General features: G+C 37.4%; 1 protein-coding gene across 1 annotated transcript in view; it reads right to left on the reverse strand.

Annotated features, from left to right (window-relative positions):
- The window catches only part of TTC6 (tetratricopeptide repeat domain 6), a 147,651-nt gene that overhangs the window by 5,608 nt on the left and 121,826 nt on the right, over positions 1-20,217 (reverse strand). Inside the window, exons 9-11 of the mRNA XM_033190834.1 lie at positions 8,891-8,980; positions 7,157-7,231; positions 5,736-6,115 (exon numbers count right to left, since the gene is read on the reverse strand). Of these exons, the coding sequence (XP_033046725.1) occupies positions 5,736-6,115; positions 7,157-7,231; positions 8,891-8,980 (545 nt within the window). The remainder of the gene's footprint in view (positions 1-5,735; positions 6,116-7,156; positions 7,232-8,890; positions 8,981-20,217) is intronic.

A 20,217-nucleotide genomic window follows, 5' to 3' on the forward strand; every position in this document is an offset into this window, starting at 1 on the left:
CTCTGACCTATAAGGCACCACGTGGTATTATCTCTGACCACTTCCTCAACCTCGCTTCTTTCCACCCTGCACTTACTCTGTTCTAGCCACACTGACTTCTATGTTGACCCTCAAAAGCAACAAGCATGTCTCCAACTCAAGGCCTTTGCACTCATTATGACCACTTCAGATATTCAAATACCTCATTCCCTCATTCCATTCAGTTCTACGCTCAAATATCACTACCTTATAGAGGCTTCTGACCACTCTGTCTAAAACAGTAACCTTTGTTACAGTGCTCTATTTTCTTCATTACATTTGTCACTTCCTAATGTTATTTGTTTACCTCTCCACTCTCTCTCCCACTAGAATATAAGCTCTATGAGGACAGGGAGTTTGCCAATCTTGTTCCTTGCCCTATGCTCCTTGTCTAAAACAGTATCGGCTATGTAGTACTGTTGAGTAGTGCTCAATAAATGTATGTTGCAGAAATGAATGGCTGAACTTATTCATTCATCAAATTGTTGCTGAATTCTTACTATGTGCCGATTTAATAAGAAAAATTGCATTTAACTATAGTCCCCCCAACTCTTCACTTTAAGCTGATAAACTTTGCCTTCATTGAAAATATAGGAGCTATCTAACTTGAACATTTACTTCATTTTCTTAAACAAAATATACATTCCCAGGGAAGGAAGATGATTTCTTCATATAATGTACAACACTTCTTCCCTGGGAGCTCAGTTGTATCACTTGTGTTCTATGTCCCATCCATGTTTGCCTACTCAGAGGCTTCACTCTTTCAATATCCTGACTTTTCTGTATCATCTAAAATTGTGATCAGTACTCTGAAATTTTACTAGGCAGAAAAACTGCAGAAAGGATACTAAAGAAGCAAGAATGAGGAGGAAATTCCAGATAAAAGAGAGTTGAAAGAGGGCGTCCTCTAAATCTAAGTTTGAAGCTATACATATCCCAGACTAACTCCTGAACCACCCACCAATCACTTCTCATTATTCTAGAAATAATCACTTTCATAGTTTGATGTATATAATTTCAAGGTTTCTATATAGATATATAAGCACTATTATACACACATACATGCATATACATACAGCTTTGTTAAAATATATTCCCATATAAACATCCAAAAATATGTTAATTGTGACTTATTTCTCAATGGTAGCATTGCTGTATTTTGTAAGTTTTTACAATAAGCATGTATTATTTTTACTATCAAATATTAATAAAATAAGTACAATGTTTTTAAGGAAACAAACAAGATCTTGCTATATAACTTTCTAGAAGGATGTAAAAAGGAAAGGAAATTCAGACAATGGATGAACTCTTATGAGGAAGAATTATAGTCCCAGATCACTAAAATTAAATAATACAAAGAAAAGGAACATGATAAAAGAGGGGACTGGCTGTTTACATCTACCCCAAATGGTAAATATTTCTTCCTGTACTGCAAGTTTAAATCATGTTTTCATAGCCATGAATATGGTTCGTGGTTTTTCATTTAGAGGAACTAGAGTAAATTAATCTGCTAGCTATCACACCAGTCTGAGAAAGTCAAGCCTTTGGGCTGGAATATGTGTACATACAGTTAATCTGAGATGAGATGTAAGACAATTAAAGGAAACAGAAATTTTGAACAGTTTAAACGTTTTGTTCAAAATATTGTTGGTATAAAAATAAGGACGATTTGACTACCCAAATCAAGGGATATTTGAGCTGGACATTACTTCAGAAACCATGTGGACAGGGTATTCATCTTCTAGATGGGGAAACAAATATTCAAGGAAATTAAGTAGCTCGGTCTAGTCACTGAGGATCTAGTAAATGGAGGTTGGGATATGGATGTATACAAATTCCTGATCCAGAGTTCTTGCTCCTAGAACATCTGCTGCCAGCTCTTAGAGAAGCAGAGTGGTAAATGAAAGTCAAAATAGTCTTGATGGCCAGGCGCAGTGGTTCATGCCTGTAATCTCAGCACTTTGGGAGCCCAAGGCGGGTGGATTGCTTGAGACCAGAAGCTCAAGACCAGCCTGGGCAACATGGCGAAACCCTGTCTCTACCAAAAAATACAAAAAGTAGCCACACGTGGTGGCACCCACCTGTAGGCCCAGCTACTTGAGATGATGAAGTGGGAGAATCCCTTGAGCCCAGGAGGCAGAGGTTGCAGTGAGCCAAGATCACACCGTTGCTCTCCAGTCTGGACAACAGAAGTGAAAACATGTCTCAAAAAAAAACCAAAAAAACAAAAAACAAAAAGTGGAAGGGTAAAACAACTAAGGAAAATATAACAACTCTTGCTGGGGGGAAAATAAATTCTGCTACTCTGAGGAATGCAGCAGCACAAGATGGACCAAGAAAACCAGGTCTGAGACCACAGGTTCACTTGCAGGAGCAGGTCAAGTGAGTCAAAACTAAGGACAATTATTCTAGAAAGGGGCACAAGAAGATGCATTCAGAGGGATAGGAACGCCATTGGCAAACAGGCTGGCAGCCTGGATCTCAGATGAAGAATGTTACTCAGTCCCAGAAGACAGAACTTTGTCAGAGATCAAGAGGCTAGCAATTCACAAAAGCCCACATAGGAAGTAAGGCAGTGGGGGTACAAGGGAGTGAAGGCAGCCAAGATTCACTGATAGGAAGAGCTCACTGTGGGTCAGCCAGCTACTGAAGAAGGTCTCCTCTAATCCCTCGGGCTGCTCTGTCAACACTGAGCTCAGAGACCAAAGCAGAGGGAAATCTCTAGAGAAACAATGAAGCTGCAAAGTTATTGCAAACTCTGGCAACCTGCCATGACCTAGCTGAGCAGGGAAGCAACAGGGCTAAGCGGATAAAAGGAAATGCATGAATCTGGATGAGGTGGCTCCAGTGGCCTTCTGCAGGAGTGACTTTCCACAGTCATAATTTGACTTGATGTATAAGAACACATGCAGTCTGCTTCCCACCATTAAGAGAAGCCAGCCAAGAATGGGTGTGATTAAATAACCTTCGTGGTTGAACACAAAATGGTAAGAAGCAAATCTGTGAATTACCAAATTAAGATTAGTGAGAAAAGACCAGGCACGGTGGCTCATGCCTGTAATCCCAGCACTTTGGGAGGCTAAGGCGGGTGGATCACCTGAGGTCAGGAGTTCGAGATCAGCCTGGTCAACATGGCAAAACCCTGTCTCTACTAAAAATACGAAAAATTAGCCAGGCGTCGTGGTACATGCCTGTAATTCCAGCTACTTGGGAGGCTAAGGCATGAGAATCATTTGAACCTGGGAGGTAGAGGTTGTAGTGAGCCGAGGTACCACTGCACTCCAGCCTGGGCAACAGAGAGAGACTCTGTCTCAAAAAAAAAAAAAAAAAAAAGTGGGAAAAAAGTCTCAAACTATAGGAACAAAATTATTTTTCAAGTTGCTCCATAGTTGTTAGTTTTGAACTAACAATTTGTAGCTACATTTATATGTGGTAAATTAGTATTTGTCTTAGACAAATACTCCCACAGTTTGTTTTACTGCCTCCACCAAAAGGTTCATCCTATGGTTACTATTACACCCATTGGCAGCACATAGAAATTTCAAAGTCAATTATTAGAAGGCAAAGAAATCTTTTTAAATGGTAAAACTTTACGTTCAGAATGATAAAAGGTCAGTAAGAAGACCACATCCCACAGAAGCAGCATTTGATCAGTTTATATCCTTTTTTTAGATAGAAGTCATTTAGGTTGTGGCCAAAATGGTGCTGTATGTATTACCCTTTCTAGGATGGTGAAGATTCATAATACTTTAAAAATCAGTAAATATATCTAAAATGTATAAGCAAACTTCTGGTTCTGATCTAAAACATTTATCAACTTAGAAAACCTACTTGAAGTCTTCTACAGATGAACTAACAAAAAAAAAAAATTCCAGATACTATATTTGTTGCAGGCGAAACTTAAGCATAAGTAGTATACAAAGAATACGAGACTTGAATGGCATTCTCCACTATGGTTGGCCTCTGTTCCACTCTATCACTTACACTTATGAAGTACTATGCCCCAGTCTTCTCAAGGACAATAAGTCACCATTTCAAGAGATAATTAACTCTTTTGCAGACAGCAAGTCTTTATAAAGTGAACAATTTTTTTTTTTATTCTCTTATCATCAGGAAAGTCTTTACTTTTCAAAAGGACACAAGTTTAATAAATTCTGCGATGTCCTGGGATATCTAAAAAGAAACCTCAGAGCTTTTAGGCAACTATTTTGCACAATACTTTTGTTATAAGAAAGTTATGTCCTGAACACTTAATAATGAACACATTTGGAATTTCAGTGGTTATTATTTCAGGCCCCTACATAATTTTAAATATACTGGCTACTATTACTTCCAAGTAAAGAAAAAAACATTTCTGTGTTGATTTCTAAATAAGAGCTCACAATATTTTTTAAAAATTTAACTTTTTTTTGAGACGGAGTCTCTCGCTCTGTTGCCCAGGCTGGAGTGCAGTGGCGTGATCCCGGCTCACTGCAAGCTCTGCCTCCCAGGTTCACGTCATTCTCCTGCCTCAGCCTCCCGAATAGCTGGGACTACAGGTGCCCACCACCACACCTGGCTAATTTTTTTGTATTTTTAGTAGAGATGGGGTTTCACCCGTGTTAGCCAGGATGGTCTCAATCTCCTGACCTCGTGATCCGCCCATGTTGGCTTCCCAAAGTGGTGGGATTACAGGCTTGAACCACCACGCCCAGACTTTTTTTTTTTGGTGGGGGGAGGGGGATGGAGTCTCACTCTGTCACCCAGGCTGGAGTGCAGTGGTATGATCACAGCTCACTGCAACCTCTGCCTCCCAGGTTCACGCAGTTCTCCTGCCTGAGCCTCCCAAGTAGCTGGGACTACAGGTGCGCACCACTATACCCAGCTCATTTTTTGTATTTTTAGTAGAAATGGGGTTTCACCGTATTAGTCAGGATAGTCTCGATCTCCTAACCTCGTGATCTGTCCGCCTCAGCCTCCCAAAGTGTTGGGATTACAAGTGTGAGTCACTGCACCAGGCCCAAAATTATCTAGATTTATAAATCAATTCAATAATTTAAAATTTAAAAATACTTAAATATCTATTTTGAATGGGTAGAATTTGTGTGGAGCAGGAGTTGTTTTTTGTTACGAAATCACTTCAAATAACTTGTTTGGGTTTTTTACTTTCTGGAAGATTTCAGTTAGCTATCAAATTGATTTAGTCTTACCTCATGTCCTCAAATCAGTCCTCTATTTAAATTATCATTTGAATCATTCACATACTTATACTATGAAATATCCATATATTTTTAAATGAGGGTTTGTCTTTCTTTTTATTTTTTTTAAGACAGAGTTTCACTCTGTCATCCATGCTGGAGTGCAGTGGTCTGATCTCGGCTCACTGCAACCTCCGCCTCCTGGGTTCAACCTCTTCTCAGCCTCCTGAGTAGCTTGGACTGCAGGCACACACAACCATGCCCAGCTAATTTTTGTGTTTTTAGTAGAGAGGGGTTTCACCGTGTTGGCCAGGCTGGTCTTGAACTCCTGACTTCAGATGATCCGCCCGCCTCAGCCTCCCAAAGTGCTGGGATTACAGGCGTAAGCCACCTCACCCAGCCAGAGGTTTGTCTTTCAAAAAGTGAAGGGTTCATATTTTCAGTGCAGAATAAAATAACTTGATGAGGTGAGATTATAAAATTGAGGTCAAAACCACAATATATTTCTTAAACTATAAAAAGAAATCACTTAAACAAGACCTTTCAAGGGATTTTGGAGGCTTGGATAACTCTTGATACACGAATATAAGTTTTTGTTGTTTCAATCTTTTCTTCCATTTCATCTTCTTTTTCTTGGGATAAACAATGTAACTAATGCCAGCTTTTTTAGATGCTTCAATGAGAGTCAAAGAGAGATTTCTCAAACTGTGTTTTTCGCACATGTTATCAAAGATGTCATTTACATTTTTTTTCACAGAGATGGGCTCCTCAGTTTTATTCTGCTTAGTGAGCTGGAGCTGACGTTTCAATTCCTTTGCTTTCTGAAACATAACCTCTTTTATACTGCTTTGCATATCATTCTTGATTTCCAAAGGAACTACGATATCCTCCTTCCTCAAGTCTACAGCGGATTTTACTTGCTTAGTAAGCAAGCGAAGAGGTAGAAAAAGTGTAAAATCAATTTAGTTGCTATGCATTCAAAATTAATTAATTCTGTTACAATTACTATTAATGTGGTTTGGTCACTTAATTGAAAAGTTTAAAAACCAGTATTCTTAAAATTATTCAAAAGTCAGCTGATAAAGTTAATAGTGGATTAGTTCAAGCAAAGTACAATAATTTGGTTGGTCATAGGATGTTTAATTAGGTATATGTAAACAACACTATAAATTAGATAACATTATGATTTTCTATATTTTAATTGAAAGAGAATGCTCTCTACATATCCAAATAAATTACACGCTGTACTTTTATATTTAATGCAAAAAAACTAGTAGAATGGGCAAAAGCTGTTAAAATGCCTTATTCCATAAAAATCAATTTGGGTTTTCTTTCAAAAGCGCTTTAACAACACTGAATTTCTACACAATACCATTCAAATATTCTCCACAATAACTTTCAATTCTATATTTATAATAGGAAGTAATAAAATCACAACCTATTACAGTATTTATTTTATCTAATCATTAGAGAATCCACTTAATTTTTAATAACAGTATTATTTAATATTATATTGATAATTATAATTTTAATAAGTATGCATTAATACTTGAAACTCTAATACTTATTACTTACAAAAGATAAATTACTTTAAATCCTTTGATATAGCATTTCCTGCCTATTGAGCCATCATCAATAAGTTAAATGCATTTCATTTGCTAATAAATAATTTGTTACAGAGATGTATTTCTGTATAGTGAATTTTGGCCCAAATTTCAAACATAATAATTTCATACTAGCCAGTTACGTACTTTAAGATATATACTAAAGTACAATAGAGATATTGACCATCTGCAACTTACTGTACTCCCCCATCTCAAGAAACTATATAAAACTCAATATGTAATTAGACTAGAGAATATAATATAGAAGTATATGCTTTAAAAAAACCATAAGGTGATTATTATTCCTAGGAATACATATGTTTCTTCTAGAGAGTGAAAACTATAAAATTATAGTACCCTTAGTTGTGTAGATTGTGCACTAAACCATTTTTGGATATTTTCAAATGATGCAGATTTTCTTGGTAAGAAACACTGTGAAATAATCAAATAAAAAATATACATTAGCCACAAATACTATTTGGTAAGCTAAAATATATAACCCTTGGCTAATAACTGTTTAGGTAAATTAATGAAATTCAGAAATACTAATTAAAATACAGATACTGAGTTTGAAGTCACCGACTTTATACAGAGGAAGAGAACTTAAAATCTATCAATTAATGTAGAAGTGTGTATAATAATAAAAACTATCTTTTTTAAAAAAATTCAACTTAATATAACAAACACCAAGTACCTGCTATGTACAAGGTAGGACAGTGCAAAGCTACCCAGCTGGTGTAGGTGGCACTGGTGTGTGTGAATGTATGACAGATACGCTAAGCCATGAATCCCCTTCCCTGGGGCTGCTTTAGCGGGAGCCCCTGGACAGTCTCCTCTAATCATGAGCAATCTCAACCTTTTAGTTCAGGAAACCACACAAGTGTTACCACTTACTATAATAACACCCAGACTGGTGTTATTATATTAAGAGTTGGAAAGCTCTACTAAACTAGAGTGCAAAATACAAAGAAAATGGCACGTTCCATGTCCTTAAGCATAATAATGATGCAAACAGCAGTAAAGAAATATCTAGGCCAGATCCAGTGGCTTACACCTGCAATCCCAACAGTTTGGGAGGCTGAGGCAAGAGGATCACTTAAGCCTAGGAATTTTGAGACCAGTCTGGGCAACATAGTGAGACCCCATTTCTAAAAAAATAAAAAATTAAAAAAACTAGCTGTGTATAATAGTGTGCACTTGTAGTCCCAGATACTCAAGAGGCTGAGGTGGGAGAATCACTTGAGCCCAGGAGGTCCAGGCTGCAGTAAGCCATGATTTTATGACTGTACTCAAGCCTGGTAGACAGAGTGAGATTTTGTCTCAAAAACAAAAGAAAAGAATATATTAGGCACTAGTGAGAGAAAAATAAAACCATGTTCTAATTGTACCCCATAAAGGTCAGGTCATTGGATACACTGCAGTTAGTTATACTAAAAGTCATGACTATGCATCTGATCACCATTTAAAGTGATCAGTCTTACTGTGTTTCATGGCCATGAACAGTTTCTCCATTTAGTCAGACTCATATACATGTTCCTTTGATATTGAAGACCTACGCAAGAATGACTGAAAAAACTAGAAATGTCAGAAAAACTCACAACAAATATCCTGCTATTGTTTAGTGAATAACATCTTCTAACAGTCATAAAAACAGCATATTTGAGAAAGTAGAAATGTATCTTCAGTAAAGATAGCACTGAATGGTCTGAGCCATTTCCCAGAATGAGGAATTACCAAGAAAAAAAAATTTTTTTTTGAGACAGTCTCCCCCTGTTGCCCTTGATCTCCCGTGCTCAAGCCATCCTCCCACCTCAGCCTCCTAAGTAGCTGAGATACAGGCACATGCCACCACATCCAGCTAATTTTTTCATTTTTTTACTAGAGATGGGGTTTCACCATATTAGCCAGGCTGGTCTCGAACTCCTGGCCTCAAATGATCTGCCCACCTCAGACTCCCAAAATGCTGGGATTTACAGGCATGAGCCACCATGCCCGGACCCAAGAAATAATTTCTGGAATTACCATAATTAATATCTGGACTGTAGGCAGATATACTAAACAATCTTAATTAAGAACAAAAATTGTACATACCCAAAAATTTGTTCTGCTATGTCGACGTAAAGTAATGGCACTGTTTTTATATGAAAATTTATCAGTTAAAAGTCTGCTTGCTTGAACACTCTGTGATAAAAAGATAACAATTTTAAATTATGTTTTGGAATACTTTTTAAAAGCCTATGATGACTGTTACTTCACAGTACAACATTATTAACAAAAAAGAAAACATATGAAAGTAGTGTAATTCTAGAAAACACCAGAGATGCATCAAAGTCCAGCTACAGCCATAGTATTTGGCTAAAACCTGCAATTTGGCTTCAGTGTTGGCATTTAGCAAAATGGTTACTTCTACATTATTTCTGACATCCTTAATCTTAGGAGTGATCGATGATCCTATGATCTCACAGGTTAACACTGAATTTATGTGGCATATTAATATTAGGATTATGAACAAGACATTATCTAGTTTGCTTGTCAACATATGAATATTCATTTTTAAATACAAGCAATCATTCTAAATGTAAACTGGAATGAAATTTGCCTTAAGTGCTTTATGCTTTGAATTCTATCGGTTAAGTACGTAGACATATTTGTTGTTGTAAGAGTAAACTGCCACAATAATTAATGTTATTATTAAATGTGCTACTTCTCTATCTTGTAATCACTGGTTTGGATATGCAGAAACCTAGAAGACCTAAATTTGACAGCCGGGTGGATTAATGATTAATGAAATCATACTACTACTTTGTTTTTTGAAATTGTTAGGTCTCAAACACTAACATTAAAACTTTTAAAATATTTATTGAACAAAAAGTCAGTTTTTAAAAGTATTATGTAATTATTACTGACAATGGAGAAGGCTATGGGTAACTTAGGAATCACCAAGCATTGAATTTCTGCTAAAAATCCTCTCAAGTTATATTTTCAGAAAGTAGTGATAGTACAATGTATGGTAAGATAATTACTGGACATGATAGAAAGATACTGGTCACTTTCATCATTATTCTTTAAAAACAAACTACATGGTATACCAGGTATTTTCAAAGCATTTTGTCATATGCTTACACAAGATATTGAAATATGATGGAATAGCAGATTTTACATATTTAAAAGAATGCTTTTAACAATAATAAGGACAACAACCTTAGTACCATGCTTCATAGATATCAAAACTTCGGAACTTATTAACAATCAATGGCTATTTTAAAAAAGGAACCTATATGCTGGAGCCTTGGAAACTGTCAAAATAATGCCCAAACTAAGGTATCTTGAGAGGGCACTTAGAGTGTTGCTTATATGATATCCAGTGGGAAAAAAAAGTCCTCCTACTCTACCCCAAAGATATTGTTGAAATTGGTATGTATGCAATAAAAGCTGGGATGCAAACAGAAATGGAAACAGTTTCTTTAAAAGTCAATAATGACTTCTGCTTCTAATTATGTAACATTAGGAACTCTGCTGAGGACAACTGAGAGCTACATATAATTTGAAAAACAATGATCAAACCATCAGAGAGCTAACAAAATGAAAAGATGAGACAAAATCTGAGAAAAAACAAGGACCAGAAAAGGTAAGCCTACTATTCAAAGATGCTTTGTTCTCAGAATGTTTGCCAAAACAACTATAACTCTGAGTTGCAGATTTGGCAATTTCTTGGGGCAAGGGTGACAAAAATCAAAGCCCAGAATCTACCTGAGATGTGGAGCCTGATAACACATCCCAATTATATATAAACTGGAATACCACAGGGGTACACCCTCAGATTAAAAGTGGGTGGAAATAATCAACTTTTTTGTGGACTTTCAGTCTGGGCTCTATCACGAGGGTAGTCAGAGAAACTCAAGCCTCAACTTTAGATTAAAGCTAAATCTAAATGGTTTAATGGTTTAAACCTCTAATGGTTTCTAAATGGTAAAGACCTCAGGTTCTAACAAAAATGTCCTTTGGAGTAAGAAAATGCCATAATGCCATTCTAAGTCTCAAATGTTTCCTTAAAATCATGTTTTAAATACAATAATAAGCAAACACTTAAAGACAGACAGGTATACAAAGAAACGAAACACCATAACATAACAGATTTAGGGAAAAATAGAAATACTAAAAAGAAATATATAAAAAACAAGTTTAACAGTATATTATACACAACTAAAGAGAGAATTCGTGGACCTCACCGATAATATAGGTTAGAAGAAATTGTCCAGAATCCAATACCAAGCACAAGAGAAAAAAAAAAAGGTACCTAATACATGTGATTAAAGTCCTAGAAAATGAAATAGAGAATGAATACAGATTACTAAAAATTTTCCATAGCTAATGAAAGATGTCAACTACAAACTCAAAGGATTTCAATATGTGATAAATAAAAAGAAATATACACCTAGACACATCATAGTGAAACTATAGGAAATGCAAATGAAAAACTGAAAACCGGCCACGTTTAGTAGAAGCAGAAAATGCATTAGCTTCGAAGTCTTTACATTTAAGACTTACTTCTCAACAGCAATAATGAATGCCAGAAAATAATGGAACATCACTATTGTGTTAAAACATCTGCCAATATATTGTACTCAGATAAAATATTCCTCAAGAATGAAACTATATGAAGACATTTTGAAACTAAGAAAAACCAGGGATTTCACCAACTGCAGACCTTCTACTCCTCCTCTTAAAAGAAATTCTATAGGACACAATTTAGGCAGAGAGTAAAATTATTCCAGATATAAGTGTCTGAGATGCGAGGGAAAAAAAAAGAAAAGCAAAAAAAAAAGAGATAAATATATGGGTAAAATTTAAGGTATATTACATAAAATGAAAATTTAGTTTGGACTTTAAAAGCTAAGGATCTGGGGGCGGAGCAAGATGGGCGAATAGGAACAGCTCCAGTCTCCAACTCCCAGAGCGAGCGACACAGAAGACCGGTGACTTCCGCATTTTCAACTGAGGTACTGGGGTCATCTCACTAGGGAGTGCCGGACAATCGGTGCTGGTCAGCTGCTGCAGCCCGACCAGCGAGAGCTGAAGCAGGGAGAGGCATCGCCTAACCTGGGAAGCGCAAGGGGGAAGGGAATCCCTTTTCCTAGCCAGGGGAACTGAGACACACAACACCTGGAAAACTGGGTGACTCCCACCCCAATACTGTGCTTTGAGCAAACGGGCACACCAGGAGATTGTATCCCACACCTGGCCAGGAGGGTCCCACGGCCACGGAGCCTCCCTCATTGCTAGCACAGCAGTCTGCGATCTAACCGCAAGGCAGCAGCGAGGCTGGGGGAGGGGCGCCTGCCATTGCTGAGGCTTAAGTAGGTAAACAAAGCTGCTGGGAAGCTCAAACTGGGTGGAGCTCACAGCAGCTCAAGGAAACCTGCCTGTCTCTGTAGACTCCACCTCTGGGGACAGGGCACAGCTAAACAACAACAACAAAAAAAGCAGCAGAAACCTTTGCAGACGCAAACGACTCTGTCTGACAGCTTTGAAGAGAGCAGTGGATCTCCCAACACAGAGGTTGAGATCTGAGAAGGGACAGACTGCCTGCTCAAGTGGGTCCCTGACCCTTGAGTAGCCTAACTGGGAGACATCCCCCACTAGGGGCAGTCTGACACCCCACACCTCACAGGGTGGAGTACACCCCTGAGAGGAAGCTTCCAAAGTAAGAATCAGACAGGTACACTCGCTGTTGAGCAATATTCTATCTTCTGCAGCCTCTGCTGCTGATACCCAGGCAAACAGGGTCTGGAGTAGACCTCAAGCAATCTCCAACAGATCTGCAGCTGAGGGTGCTGACTGTTAGAAGGAAAACTATCAAACAGGAAGGACATCTATACCAAAACCCCATCAGTACGTCACCATCATCAAAGACCAGAGGCAGATAAAACCACAAAGATGGGGAAAAAGCAGGGCAGAAAAGCTGGAAATTCAAAAAATAAGAGCACATCTCCCCCTGCAAAGGAGCGCAGCTCATCGCCAGCAGTGGATCGAAGCTGGTCAGAGAATGACTTTGACGAGATGAGAGAAGAAGGCTTCAGTCTATCATACTTCTCAGAGCTAAAGGAGGAATTACGTACCCAGCGCAAAGAAACTAAAAATCTCGAAAAAAGAGTGGAAGAATTGACAGCTAGAATAATTGATGCAGAGAAGGTCATAAACGAAATGACAGAGATAAAAACCATGACACAAGAAATACGTGACAAATGCACAAGCTTCAGTAACTGACTTGATCAACTGGAAGAAAGAGTATCAGCGATTGAGGATCAAACGAATGAAATGAAGTGAGAAGAGAAACCAAAAGAAGAAAAAGAAATGAACAAAGCCTGCAAGAAGTATGGGATTATGTAAAAAGACCAAATCTACATCTGATTGGGGTGCTGAAAGTGAGGGGGAAAATGGAACCAAGTTGGAAAACACTCTTCAGGATATCATCCAGGAGAACTTCCCCAACCTAGTAGGGCAGGCCAACATTCAAATTGAGGAAATACAGAGAACGCCACAAAGATACTCCTCCAGAAGAGCAACCCCAAGACACATAATTGCCAGATTCACCAAAATTGAAATGAAGGAAAAAATCTTAAGGGAAGCCAGAGAGAAAGGTCGGGTTACCCACAAAGGGAAGCCCATCAGACTAACAGCAGATCTCTCGGCAGAAACTCTACAAGCCAGAAGAGAGTGGGGGCCAATATTCAACATGCTTAAACAAAAGAATTTTAAACCCAGAATTTCATATCCAGCCAAACTAAGTTTCATAAGTGAAGGAGAAATAAAATCCTTTACAGATAAGCAAATGCTTAGAGATTTTGTCACCACCAGGCCTGCCTTACAAGAGACCCTGAAGGAAGCCCTAAACATGGAAAGGAACAACCAGTATCAGCCATTGGAAAAACATGCCAAAATGTAAAGACCATTGAGGCTAGGAAGAAACTGCATCAACTAACGAGCAAAATAACCAGTTAATATCATAATGGCAGGATCAAGTTCACACATAACAATATTAACCTTAAATATAAATGGACTAAGTGCTCCAATGAAAAGACACAGACTGGCAAACTGGATAAAGAGTCAAGACCCATCAGTCTGCTGTATTCAGGAGACCCATCTCACATGCAGAGACATACAAAGGCTCAAAATAAAGGGATGGAGGAAGATCTTCCAAGCAAATGGAGAACAAAAAAAAGAAGGGGTTGCATTCCTAGTCTCTGATAAAACAGACTTTAAACCATCCAAGATCAAAAGAGACAAAGAAGGCCATTACATAATGGTAAAGGGATCAATTCAACAGGAAGAGCTAACTGTCCTAAATATACATGCACCCAATACAGGAGCACCCAGATTCATAAAGCAAGTCCTTAGAGACTTACAAAGAGACTTAGACTCCCATACAATAATAATGGGAGACTTCAACACTCCACTGTCAACATTAGACAGATCAACGAGAAAGAAAGTTAACAAGGATATCCAGGAATTGAACTCATCTCTGCACCAAGCAGACCTAATAGACATCTATAGAACTCTCCACCCCAAATCAACAGAATATACATTCTTCTCAGCACCACATCGCACTTATTCCAAAATTGACCACATAATTGGAAGTAAAGCACTCCTCAGCAAATGTACAAGAACAGAAATTATAACAAACTGTCTCTCAGACCACAGTGCAATCAAACTAGAACTCAGGACTAAGAAACTCAATCAAAACCGCTCAACTACATGGAAACTGAACAACCTGCTCCTGAATGACTACTGGGTACATAACGAAATGAAAGCAGAAATAAAGATGTTCTTTGAAACCAATGAGAACAAAGATACAACATACCAGAATCTCTGGGACACATTTAAAGCAGTGTATAGAGGGAAATTTATAGCACTAAACGCCCACAAGAGAAAGCTGGAAAGATCTAAAATTGACACTCTAACATCACAATGAAAAGAACTAAAGAAGCAAGAGCAAACACATTCAAAAGCTAGCAGAAGGCAAGAAATAACTAAGATCAGAGCAGAACTGAAGGAGATAGAGACACAAAAAGCCCTCCAAAAAATCAATGAATCCAAGAGTTGGTTTTTTGAAAAGATCAATAAAATTGACAGACCACTAGCAAGACTAATAAAGAAGAAAAGAGAGAAGAATCAAATAGATGCAATAAAAAATGATAAAGGGGATATCACCACCGACCCCACAGAAATACAAACTACCATCAGAGAATACTATAAACACCTCTACACAAATCAACTAGAAAATCTGGAAGAAATGGATAATTTCCTGGACACTTACACTCTTCCAAGACTAAACCAGGAAGAAGTTGAATCCCTAAATAGACCAATAGCAGGCTCTGAAATTGAGGCAATAATTAATAGCCTACCCACCAAAAAAAGTCCAGGACCACATGGATTCACAGCTGAATTCTACCAGAGGTACAAAGAAGAGCTGGTACCATTCCTTCTGAAACTATTCCAATCAATAGAAAAAGAGGGAATCCTCCCTAACTCATTTTATGAGGCCAACATCATCCTGATACCAAAGCCTGGCAGAGACACAACAAAAAAAGAGAATTTTAGACCAATATCCCTGATGAACACTGATGCAAAAATCCTCAATAAAATACTGGCAAACCGGATTCAGCAGCACATCAAAAAGCTTATCCACCGTGATCAAGTGGGCTTCATCCCTGTGATGCAGGGCTGGTTCAACATTCGCAAATCAATAAACGTAATCCAGCATATAAACAGAACAAAAGACAAGAACCACATGATTATCTCAATAGATGCAGAAAAGGCCTTTGACAAAATTCAACAGCCCTTCATGCTAAAAACGCTCAATAAATTCGGTATTGATGGAACGTATCTCAAAATAATAAGAGCTATTTATGACAAACCCACAGCCAATATCATACTGAATGCGCAAAAACTGGAAAAATTCCCTTTGAAAACTGGCACAAGACAGGGATGCCCTCTCTCACCGCTCCTATTCAACATAGTGTTGGAAGTTCTGGCTAGGGCAATCAGGCAAGAGAAAGAAATCAAGGGTATCCAGTTAGGAAAAGAAGAAGTCAAATTGTCCCTGTTTGCAGATGACATGATTGTATATTTAGAAAACCCCATTGTCTCAGCCCCAAATCTCCTTAAGCTGATAAGCAACTTCAGCAAAGTCTCAGGATACAAAATTGATGTGCAAAAATCACAAGCATTCTTATACACCAGTGACAGACAAACAGAGAGCCAAATCATGAATGAACTTACATTCACAATTGCTTCAAAGAGAATAAAATACCTAGGAATCCAACTTACAAGGGATGTCAAGGACCTCTTCAAGGAGAACTACAAACCACTGCTCAGTGAAATCAAAGAGGACACAAACAAATGGAAGAGCATACCATGCTCATGGATAGGAAGAATCAATATCGTCAAAATGGCCATACTGCCCAAGGTTATTTATAGATTCAATGCCATACCCATCAAGCTACCAATGACTTCTTCACAGAATTGGAAAAAACTGCTTTAAAGTTCATATGGAACCATAAAAGAGCCCGCATTGCCAAGACAATCCTAAGTCAAAAGAACAAAGCTGTAGGCATCACGCTACCTGACTTCAAACTATACTACAAGGCTACAGTAACCAAAACAGCATGGTACTGGTACCAAAACAGAGATATAGACCAATGAAACAGAACAGAGTCCTCAGAAATAATACCACACATCTACAGCCATCTGATCTTTGACAGACCTGAGAGAAACAAGAAATGAGGAAAGGATTCCCTATTTAATAAATGGTGCTGGGAAAATTGGCTAGCCATAAGTAGAAAGCTGAAACTGGATCCTTTCCTTACTCCTTATATGAAAATTAATTCAAGATGGATTAGAGACTTAAATGTTAGATCTAATACCATAAAAACCCTAGAAGAAAACCTAGGTAGTACCATTCAGGACATAGGCATGGGCAAGGACTTCATGTCTAAAACACCAAAAGCAATGGCAACAAAAGCCAAAATTTGACAAATGGGATCTCATTAAACTAAAAAGTTTCTGCACAGCAAAAGAAACTACCATCAGAGTGAACAGGCAACCTACAGAATGGGAGAAAATTTTTGCAATCTACTCACGTGACAAAGGGCTGATATCCAGAACCTACAAAGAACTCAAACAAATTTACAAGAAAAAAACAAACAACCCCATCAAAAAGTGGGCAAAGGATATGAACAGACATTTCTCAAAAGAAGACATTCATACAGCCAACAGACACATGAAAAAATGCTCCTCATCACTCGCCATCAGTGAAATGCAAATCAAAACCACAATGAGATACCATCTCACACCAGTTAGAATGGCAATCATTAAAAAGTCAGGAAACAACAGGTGCTGGAGAGGATGTGGAGAAATAGGAACACTATTACACTGTTGGTGGGATTGTAAACTAGTTCAACCACTATGGAAAACAGTATGGCAATTCCTCAAGGATCTAGAAGTAGATGTACCATATGACCCAGCCATCCCACTACTGGGTATATACCCAAAGGATTATAAATCATGCTGCTATAAAGACACATGAACACGTATGTTTATTGCGGCACTATTCACAATAGCAAAGACTTGGAATCAACCCAAATCTCCATCAGTGACAGACTGGATTAAGAAAATATGGCACATACACACCATGGAATACTATGCAGCCATAAAAAAGGATGAGTTTGCATCCTTTGTAGGGACATGGATGCAGCTGGAAACCATCATTCTTAGCAAACTATCACAAGAACAGAAAACCAAACACTGCATGTTTTCACTTATAGGTGGGAACTGAACAATGAGATCAGCTAGACTCGGGAAGGGGAACATCATACACTGGGGCCTATCATGGGGAGGGGGGAGGGGGGAGGGATTGCATTGGGAGTTATACCTGATATAAATGACGAATTGATGGGTGCTGATGAGTTGATCGGTGCAGCACACCAACATGGCACAAGTATACATATGTAACAAACCTGCACGTTATGCACATGTACCCTAGAACTTAAAGTATAATAATAAGAAAAAATAAAAAAATTAAATAAAAAAATTAAAAAATTAAAAAATCAATCAATCAATCAATCAATAGTGCAAAGGAAAAGGCACTTCTAAATACAAAAAAAAAAAAAGCTAAGGATCTATCAAAGTAAGAGCATAAGTCAAGAAAGGGTAAACGGAATCAAAGGATTCTGAAGTCACTGTATTTTCCTGGAGGAGTATAAAGGTATTAATGTATATTAGATATCGATAAGTTAAAGATGCATATTCTAGGGAAACTGTCACAGAAATAAGAAAAACATACCGTTGACCCTTGAATAACATGGGTTTGAACTTCATGGGTGCAGAAAATCTACTTATTTACAGATTTTCTTCTGCCTCTGCTACCCCTGTAACAGCAAAAACAACCTCTCTTCTTCCTCTGCCTCAGCCTAATCAGTATAAAGACAACAAAGTGAAGACCTTTATGATCATCTACTTCCACTTAACTAACAGTAAATATATTTTCTCTTCCTTATAATCTTCTTAATACCATTTTCTTTTTTCTAGCTTACTTCATTGTAAGAATGCAGTACATAATACATATAACACATAAAATATGTGTTAATTGACTGTTTATCAGTAATGCTTCCAGTAAACAATAAGCTATTTGTAGTTAAGTTTTTGGAAAGTTGAAAGCTATATATGAACTTTCAACTGTGCAAGGATTGGCACCCCCAACCCTCACATTGTTCAAGGATCAATTATATATAACTTTTACAACAGAAATGATAAAACACAATACACCCAAATAATTGGCAAAAATTAAGCATACAATGGGTAAGAAAATAAAAATAACAATGAAAAGTGGACGTAAATTTTAAATAGGCCCAATTAAAAAACAAAAAAAAATCCAAATCTATTTAATTGTTTTCCTCTAATCACATGTTGTTTACAAAAGACACATCTAAAATATAAGAATACAGAAAGGTTATGTGTAAGGGAACAAATATTTGATAAAGGAAAATTGTTATCAATGCATTAATAATAAAGATAGACTCTAAGGTAAAAGTGTTTACTAAAATAAAGTAGCTCAGTTCATTACTGAAAGTTTTGACTCACAAACAATGTTTAACAATTCTTCATTTGTATGCATCTAATAACATGGCCCCAAAATATATAAAGTAAAAATTGACAATATTACAGAAAAATATAGACAAATCTACACCACCGTGGCAGATTTAAACACCCAGCTGAGGTTGAACAAAATGTCATTCTGCCTTCTTGTTTCAGCTCTCTTACTGTAAAGAAGTTTCCTTTTCATGGCCTATTTAGTGTCGTGTTTTTCACATTTTTGTGCTTTTGGTTTGTGATTTTGCTCTTTAAAATGGTCCCCAGTATAGTGCTGAAGTGCTGGCTAGTGTTCCTAAGTGCAAGAAACCTGCAATGTACATTACAGAGAAAATAAATGTGTTACATAAGCTTCTTTCAGGCGTGAGTTATAGTGCTGTCAGCTATGACTTCAGTGGTAATGAATCAACAATATATATTAAATAAGGTGTCTTTAAATAGAAAACCTCATAAAGCAAGGTTATGTATTGATCAGCTGATGAAAACCAGAGGCTCACAGGACCCTCGCCTTCTACTTCCCCTAAGAGCAACAGTTCAATATCAAGTAATTCAGTGCTTGAGGTGACTTTATGGAACATAACTACCACAAATGACAAGAATCCACTGTACATGTTTATTGTATCTGTACCTCACACCAAAATGTAAGCACCATGAAATTAGTGACCTTGAATTTTCATTGCTGCAGCTCCAGCCTCTAGAACAGTGACTCAAACATAGAGGTGACTGGCATGTATTTATCTGATGAATGAATGAAAAAATGACATGTAAAAAGACTCATATCTTCATTTTAAACAAGACCAAGAAGTTCCAAGTGGGATGAATGAGAACTACAGTGTCTGGATACTTATTATCAACACTGGATGCTGCCTGGCAAGTAATTAGAACAATAGAATTTTATGCCACATCAAATTGGAATGCAAGAGGCACAGGAAAATAAATATACATCCACAAATACAAGTACTACAAAATTTACCACCCACAAACCTTTCTGGAAAGAATTAGTCAAAAATATAATAAGAAAAACAAAAATGATTAGAAGAAAGGAAATGATGTAAGACAAGAAATTGTGGAAAGAAAATTAAGTCAGAAAAACAGCTAAATCTATGTAATTATTGATGCACAGAGTGAACATTGAAATTATCAGGAACAAAAATATTTAATGGTCTCAAATGTGGCAGATGGCAGATGGGAGTAAAGTGAAACATTTTAAAGTCTTAATCCTTCATGGAAAGGATATAGATTCTGATTGACTCTTGATGTGTTTAAAT

This window comes from Trachypithecus francoisi, unplaced genomic scaffold (genome assembly GCF_009764315.1).
Source record: "Trachypithecus francoisi isolate TF-2019V2 unplaced genomic scaffold, Tfra_2.0 Lachesis_group3, whole genome shotgun sequence".
Classification (NCBI taxonomy): domain Eukaryota; kingdom Metazoa; phylum Chordata; class Mammalia; order Primates; family Cercopithecidae; genus Trachypithecus; species Trachypithecus francoisi.